The sequence below is a fragment of the Rhineura floridana genome, chromosome 4, assembly GCF_030035675.1.
Source record: "Rhineura floridana isolate rRhiFlo1 chromosome 4, rRhiFlo1.hap2, whole genome shotgun sequence".
NCBI classification, from domain to species: domain Eukaryota; kingdom Metazoa; phylum Chordata; class Lepidosauria; order Squamata; family Rhineuridae; genus Rhineura; species Rhineura floridana.
In genome coordinates, this window is record NC_084483.1 from 117,502,636 (window position 1) to 117,522,400 (window position 19,765).

Here is a 19,765-nt window from a genome sequence, read left to right on the forward strand (position 1 = left end):
ATTGCTTCCCCAAGCACCCTATTTTTTCTCTCAGCAGTTCCATTGGAAAACGGGCTGTGTGGAGCAGTGAAATTCTGGTTTATTCCCTTACTTTCCAGAAAGTCACTCAATGCTTTACTCATAAATTCCCCACCTTGGTCCGAGCGTATAGCCCCTACCGTGACCAAGTGTTGAGTTTCGATTCTCTTAATGAACAGTTTCAGCTTCTGCTCAGCTTCACTTTTATGCTTTAACAGAAAACATGACAAAATCTTGAAAAATCATCTACCAGTACCATGTAGAATTTCGCACCTCCTCGTGAAGCATTTATTGGCCCTGCTAAGTCAACATGTACTAGCTGGTAGGGAGCTGTTGTGGTTCTCTCAGCCTCCCGGTTTATTGGTGCAATAGTCATTTTAGCTTGATTACAAGAATCGCAATCCATTAACTGCCCACAAGCTTTTAAACGCATGTCTTCACTGTGCAAAGGGGTTTTCCTTATTGTATCAAGGTTTGCATGCCCCAGCCTTTGATGCCATTCATGGACGCAGCCCTGATGTACCTGTGCCTCAGCGTTTAACACAGCACACCCTGCTTGACTGCTCTTTATTACAAACTGTGACTCATTAAGGCTTCCCTGCATGCACACTTCAGCCCCCCTCATTATAAAACATTGGTCTTTGTGGAACAAAATTGAATAATTACAACTTACCAGTTTGCTAACTGATAAAATATTATGAGCCAATTCCGGAACAAACAAACAGTCTGTCATTATGCCAAGTTTGTCAAATTTAACCAGACCACGTGCTTTTACGGATTTCCGTGATCCATCAGCAAGTAAAACAAAGTCCTGCTCATCTGTAGACGTGTAAAACAGACTCCTGTCTTTAATTAGTATATGGCTTGCTCCGCTGTCGAGCAACCAGTTCACAGGTCGTAAATCTTGAGAGTTCTGTTTACAAACAAAGTTCACACTGCCCTGCTTCAAGCCTCCGTCCCTGGAGTTTCGCTTGACTGGACAATTGCGCTGGAGATGTCGTCGATCTCCGCAAACAAAACAAGCCTTCAGCCTCTGTTGCTGCTCCTGTTTATTATCCTTCGGCACGGCATGTTTCACCTCTTGCTTCCTGACAGCCTCCATCGACTCGGCTCTTTTCGCCTCCTGTCTCCGCTGCCATTCTTGGGTCAATTTTTCCTCAATAAATGCAACGTTCAAACCTCCGTCAGGCATGGCTTCGAAAGCCATGACCATATTATTCCAAGTCCCATCAAGTGAAGCCAGGATCAGATAGGTCTTCTGAAGTTCAGAATGTTCAACGCCTCGGTCTGTCAACTCAGCAAACAGCCGTCTGAATTCCGTGAGATGCTCACTCATGTCGCACTCACCTGTGAAGCGCATTTGATAAAGCTTCCGTGCCAAACACAATCTAGATCCCGCGGTCTGTTGCACATGAATGCCTTCCAACCGGTCCCACATCTCCTTGGTGTTTGTAACATCTCTCACGTGTAGCAGTTGAGAGTCAGATAGAGCCAGAAGTATAAAAGCCTGCGCCTTCTGATCTCTACGCGTCCAAGCCGCAGTCAGCACCGCCGGAGTGGGTCCATCTATTGTGTCCCATAAATCCTCTTTTATCAGCAAAGCCCTCATCCTCGGCTTCCAGCTGCCAAAATTCTTTTCATTAAGTCATTCCATCGGCAAGCCTCCCCCAGACAGGTTTACAGCCATGTTGCTCACCTCCGTCTGGTTCAATCAATCAAGGTGCCCTCTCTGGAACTCCGTCTGCAGTTCAGACCAGCAACTTACTTCCGTGTAATGTGCTGTGGAGCGTAACCATCCTCTGCTACCACTGTTGGCATGTGTGCGTTGTTGTGTGAAACAGCATACATTACGTTGGAGTTAAGTTGAGCAAGAAACTTCTTCAGAGCATGTTAAGAGTCTTTATTGAAAGACATTAAGGCCAGAGGCTTAAGAGTAAATACATGTAGAGATTCTTCAGTCACCCCCCTTCTGGTACATCTCTCTCCATAGATAAACACAAAAGACAGCCTCTCAGCTCAGAGGCATAATTCAGAAGAAAAACAACTCATGGACTCTGTTACAACTTTCCCAGCTGTTATCTCCCGTTACCATGACAACCTGTCTGACCTTCAAGTCTGCTCTCTCAGGCCAGACATGGCAGATAAGACTGCTTCTCAAAACACATGCTTGTAACTTTCCAGACCTGATGAAAATATCCTTAGGCAGTACGGCCTAATGCCAACATCCTTCTGGGGAGGCTCGCGGAGTTGGGAGTTGGGGGCACTGCTTGGCAGTGGCTCTGCTCCTACTTAGCGGATCGTCGCCAGAAGGTAGTGCTTGGGGAACATCGGTCGACACCCTGGACTCTCCATTGTGGAGTCCCTCAGGGGTCGGTTTTGTCCCCCATGCTCTTTAACATCTACATGCAGCCTCTGGGTGCGGTCATCAGGAGTTTTGGAGTGCGTTGCCATCAGTACGCTGATGACACGCAACTCTACTTCTCCTTTTCACCTTCTTCAGGTGAGGCTGTTGATGTGCTGAACCGTTGCCTGACCGTGATAATGGACTGGATGAGAGCTAATAAACTGAAACTCAATCCAGACAAGACTGAGACACTGTTGGTGAGCTCTTTCCCTGCTCAGATGGTGGATGTTTATCCTGTTCTAGATGGGGTTACACTCCCCTTGAAGGAACAGGTTCATAGTTTGGGGGTCCTTTTTGACCCTTCCTTGTCGCTCGAGGCTCAAGTGGCCTCGGTGGCACGGAATGCATTTTACCACCTTCGCTTAGTCGCCCAACTACGCCCCTATCTGGACAGTGATGATCTCGCCTCTGTTGTCCACGCTCTGGTAACTTCTAGATTGGATTACTGTAATGTGCTCTACGTAGGGCTGCCCTTGAAGACTGTTCGGAAACTTCAGCTAGTGCAAAATGCGGCAGCCAGGCTGTTGACAAGGACCAGTCGGTCTGCGCATATAACACCTGTCCTGGCTCGCTGTCGGAAGGCAGAGCTGGGGTCCCAATCCCGGGGAGCTGGATCCCGGAGAGTTGGGAGAAGAGTATTTGGATGGATGGCAGAGGGAAGGGGGAGGAACTTCCCCCCTTTGGAGCGAAGATGAAACAGAGGAACTGCCAGTGATAAGGTCGCTTAGCAATGGGGAGCCTGAGCCCTCCCTGGACATTCTCACGCCTCCCCCTCTTTCAGGCTCACAGCAAGAGGGGGAAGAGGGAGGGCTGCTCACAGCCGGAAAGCGGGGAGGCAGTTTACCATCAGCCCCTCCCCTATCCCCCATCCTGGAATCAGAAACTTCAGAAGAGGAGGGGGTGATGCTTCCCCCCTCACCGCGCACATGCAGACAGCTGAAAAGACAGGAGAGAAGGGGGGGAAGGCGGGCAGTACCTGAGGGGCAGTTAAGGAGGAGCGAAAGATTGCGCACCCGTTTGGCCCCTTCTTAAAGAACAGGCGGGAAGAAGTCCCTTGCTCTGTCAACTTTCTCCCAATGCCGCAGGACCTGTATCCCTGTATTGATTCATGAGAAAACGCAGTCTTTGTTTGGACATTACCCTAATAAAACACGAATTAACTACAATCGTTGGTCTGGTTCCTGAGTCACATCCTGGGCCTGACACTCGCTTGCACTGGCTACCCATTTGTTTCCGAGCTAGATTCAAGGTGCTGGTGTTGACCTATAAAGCCTTACACGGTGTGGGACCGCAATACCTTGTGGAACACCTCTCCCGCTATGAACCTACCCGCTCACTTCGTTCAGTATCTAAGGCCCTCCTCCGGGTACCAACTCACCAGGCTGCCCGGAGGACTGTTACTAGAACTAGGGCCTTTTCTGTGGTGGCCCCCGAATTATGGAACAGCTTACCGGAGGAAATACACCTGGCGCCTACGGTTCTTTCTTTAAGACGCCAGGTTAAGTCCTGGCTGTACTCCCAGGCATTTTAATGTTCAATGTTTTATGTTTAATGTTTTAGTTTAATGTGTTCCTTTCTGTTACTGATTTTATTCTATATTGTATTTTAATCTCGTTTTGTACACCGCCCAGAGAGCTATTAGCTATGGGCGGTCTAGAAATGAAAATAAATAAATAAATAAACAAACAAATAAATAAATAAATAAATTCAGTGGTGCTCACTTTTATGTCACTGGGGATTTCTGACCTCTTGTACTTGTTGTAGGTATGGTCTGCAGTAGCTGTGGCTAGAGTGGGGTCAAGTATCCCATCCTTTTATGGTACCATACACCCCTCTGTGATAGCTACTAGTCATGATGCTAGATTACCTCCAGTATCAGAAGCAGTATGCTTCTGAATTAGGGATGGGTGAGAATTTTGATTCGGTTTGCATTTCAAGCCAAATTTATCAATTTCACTCTTTCTGAAACAATATGAGAACTGAACCACAGCCATCCTTCAAAATGCGTACTTACTCAAACTTTGCAATGCAGTTTGCCAACCAAACAAGGCTTACAAGAATGCATACGTTAGGGAAAAGCGTGCATAACAAATAACTTATGAATGAAAATAACACAAAAATGCTATATATAGTCAGAAATGGCTTGCAAAAATGTGTACATTAGTCAAAACTACCTACAAAAATGTGTCGATTAGGAGAAATTCACTCTAAAATGCTGGAGTATTTTCATGAGGATTTTTTTTTTTTACAAAGAATTTGCAAATTGCTGCAGAAATCTGGAGAACTGAATTTAAGGTTGGAAAAAATGAGGAATGGAGAGAACTAAGATTGACAGATCTTTCCATCCCTACTCTGAATATCCGTTGCTGGGAATCACAAGTGGGAGAGTGTTAATGAGTACATACCCTGTGTGAGGACTCCCCAGAGGCATGTGGTTGGTTACGGTGAGAACAGAATGCTAGATGAGGTAAGGCTTTTAGCCTGATCCAACAGAGATCGGGGTGGGGGAGGCTGCTTTCTAAAAATAATATACATTTTTCTGCTATATATAAAAAACTTGAAGCAGGGGTGGAGCAGTCTAGCAGTGTTCCTTATTCATTTTGAACACAATGCCACAAAGGGGACAGCCATGCCCCTTAGAATGTCATTCTATTGCATTGGTCCCATTGGGGCATTTTATTAAAAGTTATTGCCACTTGAAGTGGCACCTTGGCCACCTTATCAGGATAGTAAATTATCCCCCCCCCCTGAACAATATTTCTTCCCCCCACAATGACAAAAAAATTAACTCACGGTTGAATAGTTCAGTGTTAGTTGCAACTATCTTTGCAAAGAAGCATTTTTTCTGGGCAGCACTGCTCAGAGGGGTAATAGCCTCCCTGCAAGCAAAGCCTCTCTGGCTGAGAACAGGACGGGGCAGGGGGACAATATATATAGAAAGCTTCTCATTTTTTTCTCTCCAAAGGGAGTGAAAGTAAACAAGTAAGACTGTTCATATGTCCGGTGACATGGAAGTAATAGAATTTATATCCAATGAAACAAGCACAGGAAACAAGGCTTGTTGTGTGCACTGACAATTTACCAGACAAAGCACTGGCTAGCATGTCATCTTATAGAGAGAAAGTGAATGCAACACACACATATGCCACAAATCTAAGGCCTGGTTCCTATTTTTGTATCCAGATACAATACATAGTTACAAAACACTACAATTCATGCCAGAGATATGAAGAATGGACATGTGTATTTAATGATGCTTGTTCCTTTCAAATACATGAAGTACTTTCTCCTAACAAAATAAAAAGTTAGATGTGGTTGGCAATGTGTACATTTGGAAGCAAGTCTAATTGAATTCCATAGTACTTGTTTCTCAGGAAACACACGCAGGATATGTTTCTTTTACTTATGCATTGTTTGGTAGAAACTGGCTTATTAAAAGATGCTGCATGTATTCACTCTCTAGGGCCAACATGATCACATAGCTAGACGTGTTTAACCAAAAAGCCAAAACTGCACTGCTCTTATACGGCTACATTCCTACTGACAGCAATGCCTCTTTTACCTCAGTGCCTAATACTTTTTGAACATGGCATCCACAAGTTTGACTGTGCAGACTTTTCGCTGCACTGGCATATGCTAAGCCAGGCATTAAGACCAATGCTTCATGCACAAGTAAGAGTGGGCTGGTGTTTCACACATCATAGTAATGGCTTGAGACTCATAGCAGCAGCATTCCCTTTACTAGTACAGCACATGGGGGCCAATTAAAAATGAAACACATAAAGGGCCATAAGCATAGGCCCTGAACAACAGTGGCTTCAGGCTCAGTTATTAACTTCCAAGGTTTTCCTAGAAATGTTGCTTTCTGTGACTGATAGGGTAGTGTCATCTAATCAATCCTGTCTGAACAATCTTCTAGTTCCTTCTCTGTCAGTCAATGAGTATTTCCTAAAAAAAACACCATAAGCCAGAACTGGCCATGTAATTTGCAACTTTATGGGGGAGGGGGTATAAAGGTCAGCTGCAGAAATCTGAAAAAATATTTAATCTGACTTAGAACCTCCTCTGCATGGCCATATAAAGGGATGAGGGATGGGTGAATGATTATACCTGCTAGGCTTGCTGCTCCTCTAAGATAAAATTCTTTTTCTTCTTGTCCTTCTGCTTCTTCAGAATGCAGTGCTCTTGAAACTGCCGTCTCCAGGTCCCGGCTCAGGTCATAGTCATGATCCCATTCCAAGGGAATGGAATCTACACTAGCAGGAGTGTCCCGTCCTGACCTTTCACTTCGGAGAGGCTGGGGAAGAGACAGTGAGAGGTTGGAGGAAGGGTGTGGGGAAAGAACCCCACCGTCTGCAGATTTGTCATGCCAGCGTATGTCAGAAAGCTCTGCCGATTCATCCAGATCCACTTCGCGATCAGAGAGGTCATGCTCATCATCTGTCAGCTAGAAGGAAACATTAAAGAGTCAATTAAAGCTCTTCTCAATGGTCTACGCTAGTTCTAGCTAGGTCAATAAGATAAAAGTGTCATCATGTAACATTCAGAGGCACAAGATTCTCATTTTGCCTGATTTTATGGGTGTAATTTTTTTTAAAAAAACCCAGATAACATTAATAAAAGAAGCTAAAAATAAGCATGTTTTGAATTGTTAGTGCTCATCTGTATGGTTGCCTATCAGGTAATTGTCTCTGTCCAACAGATATCATCTCCAGTCACACAGGGAAATTACTGCAGTATTTTGGAACTGAGCTAAAAAGTCATGAACTTGGATCAGCTCCTTTTCTTTCATCTTCTGTAAATAGCATTCTCCCATTAGAGTGTTTTAGTCTGATTTCCAAATATTTTTTTTGTTCTTCTCTTTCACATGTTCAGTCTGGAAACTTAAAAGAGTACTGTCTGTCTAGATGTATAACTGTGTATTTCTTCAGAGAAACACAATGAAGATTCAAGGGAATCCACTGTGCAGCTCATGATAGATTTTGTAGCTCTGATCTTGCAAACTTCATACTTATGCCTTCGTGAAACTTTAAATTTACAATGCTGACAGTAGTACTGAATTAAGTCCTACTCAGAGTAGACTCATTGAAATTAATAAATGTAAGTTAGTCATGCCTATGAATTTCAGTGGGTCTATTCTGAGTCGGACTAGCACTGAGTATCACTCTGAAGTCCATAATTCTGTAAGGGTCTTCAGCATACTGGGCCTGTTAAAAAATAATACTTACTGGGAGGCGGATTAGTTTTTTATGGTATCGTTCCACTCTGCCAAAGATCTCCAGGCAGTATCGCCGAAGATCATCAACCTCTTCTTCAATGACAGCCGCATCTAGAGGTTCACTTTTCTCTATGAGATGCTCACCCTGGGCAATGATCTGCTCAATTTTGTTGTTGTTCAGTGAGATCTCCTGCTGAAAGGCCTGCATAGTACAATGTTTTTTTAAAAAAGAAAAAATATTTCCAGTAAACAAATTTATTAATTAAAATAATTTTTATACCACTTTTCACTGAAAAAGAATTCCAGGTTAAACCATTAAACCACATAACCATTAAACTGGTTCATTTATTGAAAATGTTGTATCTAGCAAAATTTACATTAGGGACAGTGTATTATTAAATAAATACATACATACATTTCTATCATGCCCTTCCTCCCAAAGGAGGCCAGCGTTTGACAAGCTAGTTCCTCCAGATGTCTTGGACTACAACTCCCATCAGCCCCAGCCAACACTAACTAGGGTTGATGAAAACATCTGGAGGGCACCTGGTTGCCAAAGACTGGCACAGAACAAGCACAGAGTTGGCCAGGCAGTTGATTATCCCACAAGTAAACAAAATAGAAGGTAGACCATAAAGATTCTCAGTTCATGCTCTTACAGTATCAAGAATGTTATTGTTTATTATATTTCATATTTTTATTATACACCACCTGTATGACATGTGGTATATAAATATTTTAATCATATATATATATATATATATATATATATATATATATATATATATATATATATATATATATATATAAATAATACACACAGATCATGTTTTCCTACTCTTATGTTAGTTGATGAAGATTTCACTTTATATAAGTACCTTCTAACTCAGGTGCACATCAAGGTTTTATAATATTTAACCAGTTATCAGCTTAAACAAAATAAATGTGTTTTGAGAGATACATCTACAGTGCAGTTGTTCAGCAATAGTGTCTTCAGCAATAGCACAAATGATATACAGTAAAAGCTCGTTATAACATGGGTGTCGTGGAACAAAGGATGCACCCGCATTATTGGGTGTCTATGTTATAATGAAAACTGCACTGAAAGAGCAGAGCTTGGAAGTAATTCGTTACAAGTAACGAATTACTTGTAATTCATTACTTTTTTTGAGGAATGAGTGGGTAATTCCTTTACATTTTGATTGTAATAGAACTAGGAGTAATTTTATTACTTTTGTAGAGTAATTGTAATATTTCCAGCATTACGTTTGGGCATTACTTGGGGGGGGGAGCAGGGGAAGTCTTCTGATTTGTGGATGAAAAAATGGAAATTTTACTCACCGTGAATTTCTATTTGTAGATAGTGCTGGAGGACATTCCTCAGTACGGATGACTCCTCCTACTGGTCGTGACAGGCAGGGTCTCTAAGCTTCTTTGTAGCCTCTCCTGTGGGAGGAGTCGTCCCTCTCTCCAGACCGAACTGACAGAGCCAGGAACCCTCCTCAGGCCCCATATCCACATCTTCCCAGACGTCCCTAGAGTGGAAGCCTATACCAGGAGAAGCTGAAGAAAAGCGACAGACCAACATGGAACCAACGTGCTGGAAGACAGGTCATACATGAAAGGAAACACACAATACTAAACAACGTGTGCAAATGTAAGGCGCTGGCAGAAGCCCCAACTCCCCCACTCCCCCTCCCGCTCCAGAAGGTTGAAGCAGAGGAATGAGAGGTGGGTGGAATGTCCTCCAGCACTATCTACAAATAGAAATTCACGGTGAGTAAAATTTCCATTTTTGCTAGATAGTGCTGGAGGACATTCCTCAGTAGGGATATGAGAGAGCAGTGTACTAGGACTCCGGGTGGGATTCCTCTAGCTAGGAGGCAACACCTTCTGGAGCACCTTCCTGCCAAATGCAGCATCAGCTGATGAGAATGAGTCCATTTTATAGTGCCTGATAAAAGTGTGTGGAGAAGCCCATGTAGCCGCCCTACAGATATCCATTATGGGGAACCCCCCCTAAACGCTACTGAAGCCGCTGCCCCCCTAATTGAGTGTGCTGTGGTACCCAATGGAGGTTCCCTACCCAGAGCTTCATATGCATGTGCTATAGCCGCTCTGAGCCAGCGTGAGATAGAGTAGGTTGTTACCTTACACCCCTTTGATTTCCCAGAGAAGGCCACAAAGAGGGCCTCAGACCTCCTGAACTCTAAGGTACGATCCAGGTAGAAACGAAGAGCCCTCCTCACATCAAGTGAGTGCCACCTACGTTCCTGGGCACAGGAGGGAGCGGGGCAGAATGGAGAACCACTTTCTGCGACCTATGGAAAACAGAATTGATTTTAGGTAGGAATGCCGGGTCTGGTCGGAGGACCACCTTGTCCTGGTGGAACACGTACAGTTGAGGGTCCAAAGATAATGCCCCCAACTCAGAAACTCTGCGGGCCGATGTAATGGAAACCAGAAAAACTGTTTTGAATGTCAAGAGGTTCAGAGAGCAGGTAGCCATCGGTTCAAATGGCGGTCCTGTCAACGCCGTCAGCACCCAGGTAAGGTTCCAGTTTGGAAACCTGTGAATCATTGATGGGGAAACCAGCGTCACCCCTCTTAAAAAAAAACATTTAAGGAATGGGTTGGAGGAAAGCGGGGGCCCCCCCCAGGCATAACAAAATGCTGCTAAGAGCTGCAGCTTGTCTCTTGATTGTGCCGCGCTCAGACCCTTATCTAGGCCCGACTGGAGAAACCCTAGGGGACCCCTGATGTCTCGAGACCAAGGTTCCACTGTATTTGCAGAGCACCAGGACAAGAAAACCTTCCACGTGGATGAGTAAACCCAGTTCGTGGACTGTCTACGCGAGGCCAGTAGCGTGTCGAGCACTTTCCCCTTAAAGCCCTTACCGCTCAACCACAACCGCTCAGTCTCCAAGCTGTTAGCCGGAACAGCTCTGGTCGAGGATGGCAGACTGGTCCCTGAATCAGAAGATCCGTTCGAGAGGGTACCTGCCAGGGTGTCTTGACTGACATGTTCAGTAGGTCCGGAAACCAGGGACGTTGAGGCCAATGGGGTGTCACTATAATAAATTCCGCCTTCAAGGTCCAAACCCGCTGGATCGTGCGTTGTATCAGCCCAAACAGAGGAAAGGCATACAGGAGGCCTTGTGGCCACGGTGTGACTAGTGCGTTTGTGCCGAGCCTGGTGACACGGATTTCTTGTGAAGAACCTGTCTAGCTGTGTGTTTGCGGGTGTGGCAAAGAGATCCACTACTGGTTCTCCCCACCTGTGCACCACCTGTTGGAAAACTTCTGGGTTCAGTTGCCATTCTGCCTCCTTGATGGCTGTCCTGCTGAGCCAGTCGGCTACAAAGTTGTTTGTGCCTGCCAGGTGTTCGGCCTTCAGCGAGGCAAGATGCCTCTACGTCCATTTGAACAGGCGCTCTGCCTCGAGCATTAGGCCCTTCAATCTTGTGCCCCCTTGTCTGTGGACATAAGATTTCGCCGATGAGTTGTCGGTGCGTATGAGGAGATGCTTCCCCTTGATCTCTGGGGCGAAGACCTGTAGCCCCAGTCTGATGGCCTGTAACTCCAGTATATTTATATTGAGCTCCGCCTCCATTGCAGACCATGTCCCCAGGGCTACACTGTGGTCCAGGTGAGCCCCCCATCCGTACAAGCTCGCATCTGAGCTCATGATTATGCGTGGAGGATCTTCCAAGCTGACTCCGTGGGCCAACCTCTGAGGTTCCAGCCACCACCGGAGCTCTGTCCGTACTGTTGGAGGCACGGAGACCGAGCGTCTGTGTCGTAGGAGAATTGCCTCCTGGTAGGGCAGAAGGATCTGTTGTAGAGCTCTTGAGTGAAACTGGGCCCACTGAACTAGGTCGTATGCTGACACCATGGACCCCAAAAGCCGAGCTAGCCTCATCAGGTCCAATGCTGGTGCAGCAACTGCTTCCTGAAGCAACAGCTGAAGTCTCAAAGCCCTATCTTCGGTGAGCCTCATGCGGAAAAGTTGCATGTCCAGGATCGCCCCCAAGAGCGGAATAGTTTGGGATGGGGTCAGCATGCTCTGCTCCAAGTTCACTATGAAGCCCAGCGCTTGGAGCCATGATACAGTGAGATGGGTACCTGTGTGTGACTGGTCCCAGGATGGTGCTCTCACCAAGATGTCATCCAGATAGGGATGCACGCATATCCCCATTGTTCTGAGATGTGCCACCAGAACCCCCAGTACCTTGGTGAAAACCCTTGGTGCTGAGGAAAGGCCGAACGGCAAGGCCCTGTACTGGAAGTGTCTGTTGTTGTCTGCAGATTGGAATGTGTAGATACGCCTCGGAGAGGTCCACAGAGGTCAGCCATTCCTTTTGTCGACTAAAAAAAAAAAATTGAATATACCCCTGAGTTCCTCTCTGAGGGAACTACTGGCTCTATTGCCCGGATGTTCAGCAGGTGCTGGATAGCTTCCAGGTAGCGCAGGTGCTTCTCCGGCCTTCGAGACCTTGGGGTGGGTCGAAACCGGTTGTGTGGAATGCGACGAAACTCTATAGCATATCCCATGGACACCGTGTCCAGCACCCATTTGTCTGAGGTGATGCCTCTCCAGCGGGGGGCAAACTCTAGAAGCCTTGCTCCCGCTCCGCGAGAGGCCTCTGGCAACCGCCAGTCAGGAGGAGGAGCCCTTTTGGACTCCCTTCTGGTTCCTCCCTGAGGAGAATGGGGTGCCTCCTGGTTTAGAGGAGGAAGCGTGTCCACCCCCTTTGTCTTGTCTGCCCCAGCGAAGCCTGTTGGAATGCTGACTGCGAAATCTAGAGAGCTGTTTGAAGGAACAAAAAAACTGGTTCTGCCTGCCCTTCCGTTCCTCTCTTCTGGCCATAGGGAGTGCTTTCTTCTTGTCCCTAGGTTCCACCAGGTGGGCCTCTAGAGGCTCCCCAAACAGCTTAGAACCTGAAAAAGGTAGGGCAGTGAGGCGGGTCTGTGACTCTGAGTCCACAGTCCACTGCCTGAGCCAAATGTTACGCCGTGCCACGGTGGAGGCAGCCATAGAGCGCGCTGCAAACTGTAGGGCATCCATGGATGCGTCGGCTGACAGGGCCGAGGCATACGCCATTTTCTTTAACCCAACCTTTACAAATTTTGGGACATCGTCCCATGCCCCAAACTCTTTAGCCTACATAAAAACCGCTCTGGAGAAAACTGAGGAAGTGGCTGCGGCTCTGAAGCCTACTGCATCTGCCTCAAAGCTCCTGCGAAGAGCCCCTTCGACTCGCTTGTCGCACTGGTCCTTAGGCCCCCCCTCCCCTTCTGTTGGGATCACTGCAGAGCTAGCAAGAGCAGCAATAGGTGGGTCCACTGTGGGAAAACGCAGTCTTGCTATGATCCTGTCGGCAAAGACATAATGTTTCTTTGCCCACTTGGCAGGTGGCTTTGGTTTGCATGGTGATGACCATTCAGTATCCCACACGTCATCAAACGCCTGGGGAAAGGGAACTGAAACCTGCTTAGTGTCCATGGAGGGGAAGGCCTTTTTTGCACCTGCCGAGGCTGACTGAGTGGGTGCATCGCCTCCCGCCTCAGCCTCTGGCAGTTGTAGCACTCTGCGGGCCTTGGAAAGGAGAGGCTGAAAAACCTCTGGAGCAAAGAGTCTGGGTTGCATCTGGGTGACTTCTATTTCCTCACCCGAAAGCTCCCCCTCTTCCCTGTCCTGCTCAAGTAGTTCTTCAGAATCTGATAGTACCACCTGTGGCACAGGAGCCTGCCTGGGCGACTGTGCCTGTGCCTGCCGATCCCGAACCATTGAGGATGAGGGACCTGCATGAGTCTGTGGGTCGGAATGCCTTGCTACCCCCCCCAACGTGCTATGACTCAGGTGCTCCTTGTCACCCCTGGGTGCATCCTTAGCTGGCTCACTGTGTAAAATGTAGGAGGGTGGGGGCGAGCCCCCCCCGCCTCATGTCTTGATTGGAAAGGGAAGAGGACCTGGAGTGGCTGTCTCTTAAAGATGAGCTGCCATGCCTGTCCTCCCTGCTGGAGCCTGTGGAGTAGGATAAGCGCCTCCGCTTTCCCCTGTGGGGACGCTTCCTCAAATGTTTGCGCTTCTTACTTTTACGTGCGTGTGAGAGAGAGCCACTGACTTCAGAAGCAATGAGCTCTTTAACCCAGGTCATAAATTTGGGAAACAGAGTGGGGGGGAAAAACATCCATACCTTCATCTAGGAGATTCATCCCCCCGCTGTCTACGCTCTGGGACGGAGAGAAGACTGATTGCTGTGAGTCCTCTAGGTCCCTTGCCTCCCCCACGTGGCAGGGCTCTTGGCGGGAAGGCGGAGAGGAAGCGGGTGAGGCCATAATATGGCGGCCTTGACTCCCTGACGCTGAGGGAAAAGCGCGGGAATCACTTTACAGGCGAGCCGCGTTAGCGGGCGCCGCTCAACCCCCTGCTGAGACATTCTCCCACGACGAGGCAAGCCTTTGGTGAAGTGGGGGGGGAGCCAGGAGCCGCGATCCCGCTGAACGCGAGGGTTGCAGAAACACGGCTCCGCGGAGCGAGGCGACAGACTCCCGTCTGGGCGGCTGCTGCTCTGCTGGTATGCTGCAGCTAGCCGCGCTCCGCCCTTCTTCGGCCTCCTTTCCGACGCCTGTGAACCCAGCCGGGTTCAGCCTAGCCTCACAAACCCCAGCCCCACGGAGTGAAGGTAGGGAAGAGAAGGAAACAGGCAGGGAGGAATAAAACCAACGTAAGGAGAGGAGAAAATTAGCATAAGAAAAAACGCTAAGAGGAAGAATCAGAAAGCGAAAGAAAGAAGCTCTAATAGAGAGGAGAGATTAACTCTAGACCTTCACTGACCGCAGGCAGGGCCGGTCTGGAGAGAGCGACGACTCCTCCCACAGGAGAGGCTACAAAGAAGCTTAGAGACCCTGCCTGTCACGACCAGTAGGAGGAGTCATCCCTACTGAGGAATGTCCTCCAGCACTATCTAGCAAATCATATGCCAAACTGGGCTTCTGTGCAGCGTTGCTCTTCCCTCATGCTCTGTGGGTGGGTAGGGGGCGATAAGGGAGAAGGTGGAGAGTGAGACGGGGTGGAGTGGAGAAAACAATTGTTTTAAAAAATGGATGATGGTGGTGAAGAATGAGTGGAGGAAAAAAGGAGCCGGAGGGAAAGAACATGGATAAAGGAGAAGGAGGCAGCAGCAGGATGGAGATAAAGAACTGTGGAGGTGAAAGATGACAACATGCGTGTGTGTATATACTGTGTTTGCACTTGGCACACAAAGTGGCCTCCACTGCCCTCTCTGGCTACTGTGCTACATTTGCAGTATTTTAACTTTTTTGCATCTCAGGGGAAAATGTTTGCTTGGGTGAGTGTCCCTTAGTTGGTGGCAGGGCAGGGTCTGGGAGGTGGTTAAGTGAGAGAGATTATGCTTGCTGGCTGAGTGGGAGCAGTGGCACTTGGTTTGACGTGCAAAGATCTGAGTAGTGGCCTCTGCCTCCCTCCTCCACCTCCCTTACCAGCGGAGAGACCACCATTGCTACCTTATGGATAAAAATGATTATTCTACTACCTCTGTATGTGTGTGTTTATTTTTAATGTTGTTTTAGGCTACTTAGATGGGCAGCAGCCAAGGCCAGCACAGGAGTTTTTTTAAAAAAGTAACTGAAAGGTAATTGTAGTGATTACTTTTGAGAAAAAGTAAAGTAATCAGTTACTTCCACAGCAATTGTAATTGTAATGGTAATGACTACTTTTTTGGGCCATGTAATTATAACTGTAATTTATTACTTTTTCAAGCTATGTGAAAGAGTTAAAGCCAGCAAGTACTGTTCCTACACAGGCAAAAAAACCCAAACAAAAACCCTGCCACCCCTGTAGCTGAGGAACAGAGTGGGAAGGAAGAAGCCGGAAGGGTAACAAAGAGGGAAAAATGGGTTAACAAAAATAAATTTCCATGGAGAGTAACGTTAAGAACTTGGAGAAGGCTCAAGAGATAAGTGCCCCTTAGGACAAAAATGTCAGGAAGGAAAAGGGCAGGAGGTAGTGGGATGTCAGGAAATATACAGTATTTTTTAAAATACTCAGAAACACCCAATGGAAAGAAAACTGAGGACTCACCAGGTACAAGGAACACTGAGGATGAACTAATGAGGTATAACAAATGGAAAAAATAGGGTATACAGTATTTTAATAGGGAGACATGATCATTCTGATAATATAACCAAATCCGTGGTACAGTGAGAAACGTTATAGCTTCCACTGTGTTTGTATTTTAGAGGGCAAGTTCAGAAAAGGGATTGAAGTGATATCCCATCTATTGCCTGACTTCAACAGTGTACCTTCAGTTCTCTCATCACACAGGTAAATAGCCACAGGGCTGAATCCTGGAACCAAAGTCTCCTTAGCTGATTTAAACTGTAGAGCTAATGTAAAAAGGCAAAAAGGTGAAAACTACATGCATTTTCAATTTGATGTTTTTAAAAAACTACCAGTATCATAGGATTAACCTAGACATGTGGCAGAAGGCTTGAACCTAGGAACACCTGAGCCTGAGAACCTCAATTGCCACCACTTTGTACAGGAGAAAACAATGGCAAGGGGCCCTTAATCTTTGCTCCATTCACTGTTTTTCCACATGATGTGGCTTAGTGGCAGAGCACATGCTTGTATGCAAAAGGTCCCAATCCCTGGAATCTCCAGGTAGGACCGGGAATGCAGGGCTGGTTCCAAAGGGCGGCCAGGTTGGGCACTGGCCCGAGGGCCCCGCAGCTACAGGAGCCCATGGGGGGCTCCTAAGGGGCCCTCTGCTCCCCTTCTGCGATCCATGGCACGAGCCGCGCCACAGATAGCAAGACAAGAGCTTCCGAACCACCCGCTGCCACTGCCGCCCGCCACCATCCCCCCGCTTCACCTACCTTTCTCTGCTGTTCTTTGCGGCTGAGTGCACTGCACGCACAGGGTTGCCATTAATCAAGATGGCGGCCAAGGTTTCCGTAAGGGACTGAAGCCTCTGCCGCCATCTTGATCGATGGCAGCAATGCACACGCTGCGTGCCATCAACCAAGATGGCGGCAGAGGCTTCAGTCCCTTACGGAAACCTTGGCTGCCATCTTGATTGATGGCAACCCTGCGCGCGCAGTGCGCGCAGCCGCAAACAACAGCAGAGAAAGGTAGGTGAAGCAGGGGGATGGTGACGGGGGCGGCTAGGAGCTCTTGTCTTGCGATCCACAGCGCAGCTCATGCCACAGATTGCAGAAGGGGAGCGGAGGGGCCCGGGGCAGGCTGATGCCCAAGGGCCCCGGCATTCCTGCAGCCGGCCCTGCGGGAATGCCCACTATTTGAAACCCTGGAGAGCCACTGCCAGTGTGGACAGTACTGAGCTAGATGGACCTGATTCAATATAAGGCAGTTTCCTGTTACTATATACACATCTGGAAAAACTTAGTTAGGAAAAAGCAGTTAGGAGACTAGGTTTCAGGGAAAAAGCAGTGGGTAAAGGGAGGGTTAGTTAGCCCCACTGCTTCTCACCTGCTAATCATGCTCTCTCCATCCAGTTCTGCAGCTGTTTGGCAACAACTGTCATTCCGAGACCTATATTTGTCACTTAGTGTCTTGTTCAGCCTACAGAGAAAAGTTCATGTGCAGAAAAGATGCAGGTACTTTGAGGGCTGCTACAGATATAACTTCTCCTAGCTCACATCTTAAATACGCATGTAGGGAAGGGATAAAATGGTTCAGGTAACATCTACAACATCTGTATCTATGCATGGAGCATGTTTGAGAGGTCAACAAGATGAATATGTCAGTTCATGTCTGACCTTTCAGAGGTTAACAGAGACTTGTGTTGGGCATTTTTCTCTCTCTTCTCTAAAGATGGGTAAGAAAAAGTAATGTGTAAACAAGAATTTCAGGTTTCTGATGCTACCTGTTGAACACTGCTTGCTGATACAGTTGCTATGAACTGAGTTTACTATGCATCTTTGCTTTTGTGTTAATGCGTTACTACAGGTTGCTTTTCTATACCTTGAGTTGCTTTATCTTTGCTTGAACATCACACTCTGAGAAATGTTCAATGTTGGTCAACTGTAGGTCCATCTCTGTAAGCCAGACCAGAATGATGTCATGTGCTGTCTCAAATTCCTCACGCTGACCAATGAAATGCTAAAAAAGGTAAAGTAACGTATTCAAATTTTTGGAGCTGTCAACTTTATTACTTCAGACAGAACTTAAATAAAACCACTACCATCACCATATCAATTAATAAAACTGTAATGTTCTCCACCCCACACCCGAGGCATATACCACTATAAGAAATGAATTATGTAGGGAGAAATACTTTAAGCCTGCGGAGGATGGAGGTCACTCGCTTTTGCAAGTTGTCCCATCTCTGGTTTCCTTCATGGACCATTTGCTTGAGACTGCAAGCAGAGTCAGTGCGGTTCTCTCGGGCCAAGCGGCGGTACTGCTTGTTAATCAGTTCCAGTTGAGTCAGGCTTTCATGAACTTGTCGCTGAAAAGCCTGTAAGAATAGCAGCAGCAAAACAGCCTATGAGAGCAATGACCTCTGTAAATCATGCTTTGGAATTTTCTTTTCCTTGTCACTGGCAACACAAAATATATCTTTGCAGATGAAAACTATTATGAAAGCTAAAATAATGCAGGTATGAAGGGGGAAATTTAAGAAGCAACTTGTGGTTGGTGCTACGATATTTTACTAAGAGTAAATCTAGTCAAACATTTCTTAAGTGAATCCAGAACTATACATATGAAATTGGGATGCCATTGAAAATAACATTCCCACGCGAACGTAAGAGGAGTCCTGCTGGATCAGACTAAAGGTCCATCGGCCCTTACAGTGGCTAACCAGCTGCCTAAGGGAAGCTTGCAAGCAGGACCGGAGTGCAAGAGCACTCTCCCCACTTGTCATTCCCAACAACTGGTATTCAGAGGCATCCTCATGAATGGAATCCTCATGAATGGAATTCATGTCCATAATGTAGGGATGGTGACACCATGGAAAAGGTCTTCCTGTTGCCCTCCCAAGTGGCAGCCAGTGAGATATGGAGCGGGGCTGTAGAAATACACAAGGGGCTGGATCCAGACTAAGTTTGTTGAACTTAGTTCCCAGTACAGTCAATTGGACAAGTTAGTCATGACTTAAATCAATGCTAGTGCCCATTGAAATAAATGGAACTTAAACCAATGTGTGGATATTACACCATGAGCTGAGTATTCACGCACAATACGTGGGAAGAAGGTAGAATATCACATGAAAATGCTGTTTTAACATTAGCTTCAACATACATATAACATTATAAAATTGCAATATCATATCAAAATTACAATAATCAGTTCTCAATATGTAAAGGCATCAAAATATTTTGATGGACTGCCTTCAAGTAGATCCTGACTTATGGCGACCCTACAAATAGGGTTTTCATGGTAAGCAGTATTCAGAGGTAGTTTACCATTGCCTTCCACTGAGGCTGAGAGGCAGTGACTGGCCCAAGGTCACCCAGTTTATTGTGGCATTAAACATAGCTGTTACGTGATGTATAATAGTGAAAAAAACAAAAACTCTTTGTTGATAGGTTGATATCTAGATTTAGGAAGGACTTCTGTTACTTTGAAAACAGACACAAGAGGAAGGTCCATATGATCTAAAAGCTTATTGCCTACTATGGAACTTCAGGGATTGCCATAGTATGTAGGGCTGTATTTATTTGTGGTCCCACAAAATATCCTCATGGAAAACTAAGTAGAGTGATTTTCTTCATGTTTGGGTGTGCTAAATCAAGTTTGGGATTGGGAATGAATTTTCCATGATATCAAATTAGCTAAAGGCCCCAGTTGTTTTTTCCTTGCCTTGCAGCTTAGTGTTCTTTCTTGGGTTATTTAAAGCTATTTGTGTTGCATGAAATTTCTGTGGTACACCTATTCCTTCCTTCTGGGACAGGGGTTATCCACACATTAAAGCTTAGGATGAAAGTGCTCTCCTTTGTGTTATTTAAAGCTATTTGTGTTGCACAGGGGTGTAGTGGTTCACAGGGTCTTGGGGGGTCTTAGTCCCCCTACCTTTTTGGGAGCAGGGTCCCAGCACGGTCATTATGTCTCTAGCATTCTACAAACCAAACAG

General features: G+C 46.5%; 1 protein-coding gene across 12 annotated transcripts in view; it reads right to left on the reverse strand.

The window, feature by feature from the left end:
* The window catches only part of SYNE1 (spectrin repeat containing nuclear envelope protein 1), a 598,390-nt gene that overhangs the window by 35,572 nt on the left and 543,053 nt on the right, over window positions 1-19,765 (reverse strand). For all 12 annotated transcript variants that reach the window (XM_061624165.1, XM_061624156.1, XM_061624155.1 and 9 more), the window contains 4 exons: window positions 17,966-18,148; window positions 17,653-17,790; window positions 7,651-7,842; window positions 6,533-6,869 (listed from right to left, as the gene is read on the reverse strand). In XM_061624165.1, coding sequence (XP_061480149.1) covers window positions 6,533-6,869; window positions 7,651-7,842; window positions 17,653-17,790; window positions 17,966-18,148 — 850 coding nt within the window. The remainder of the gene's footprint in view (window positions 1-6,532; window positions 6,870-7,650; window positions 7,843-17,652; window positions 17,791-17,965; window positions 18,149-19,765) is intronic.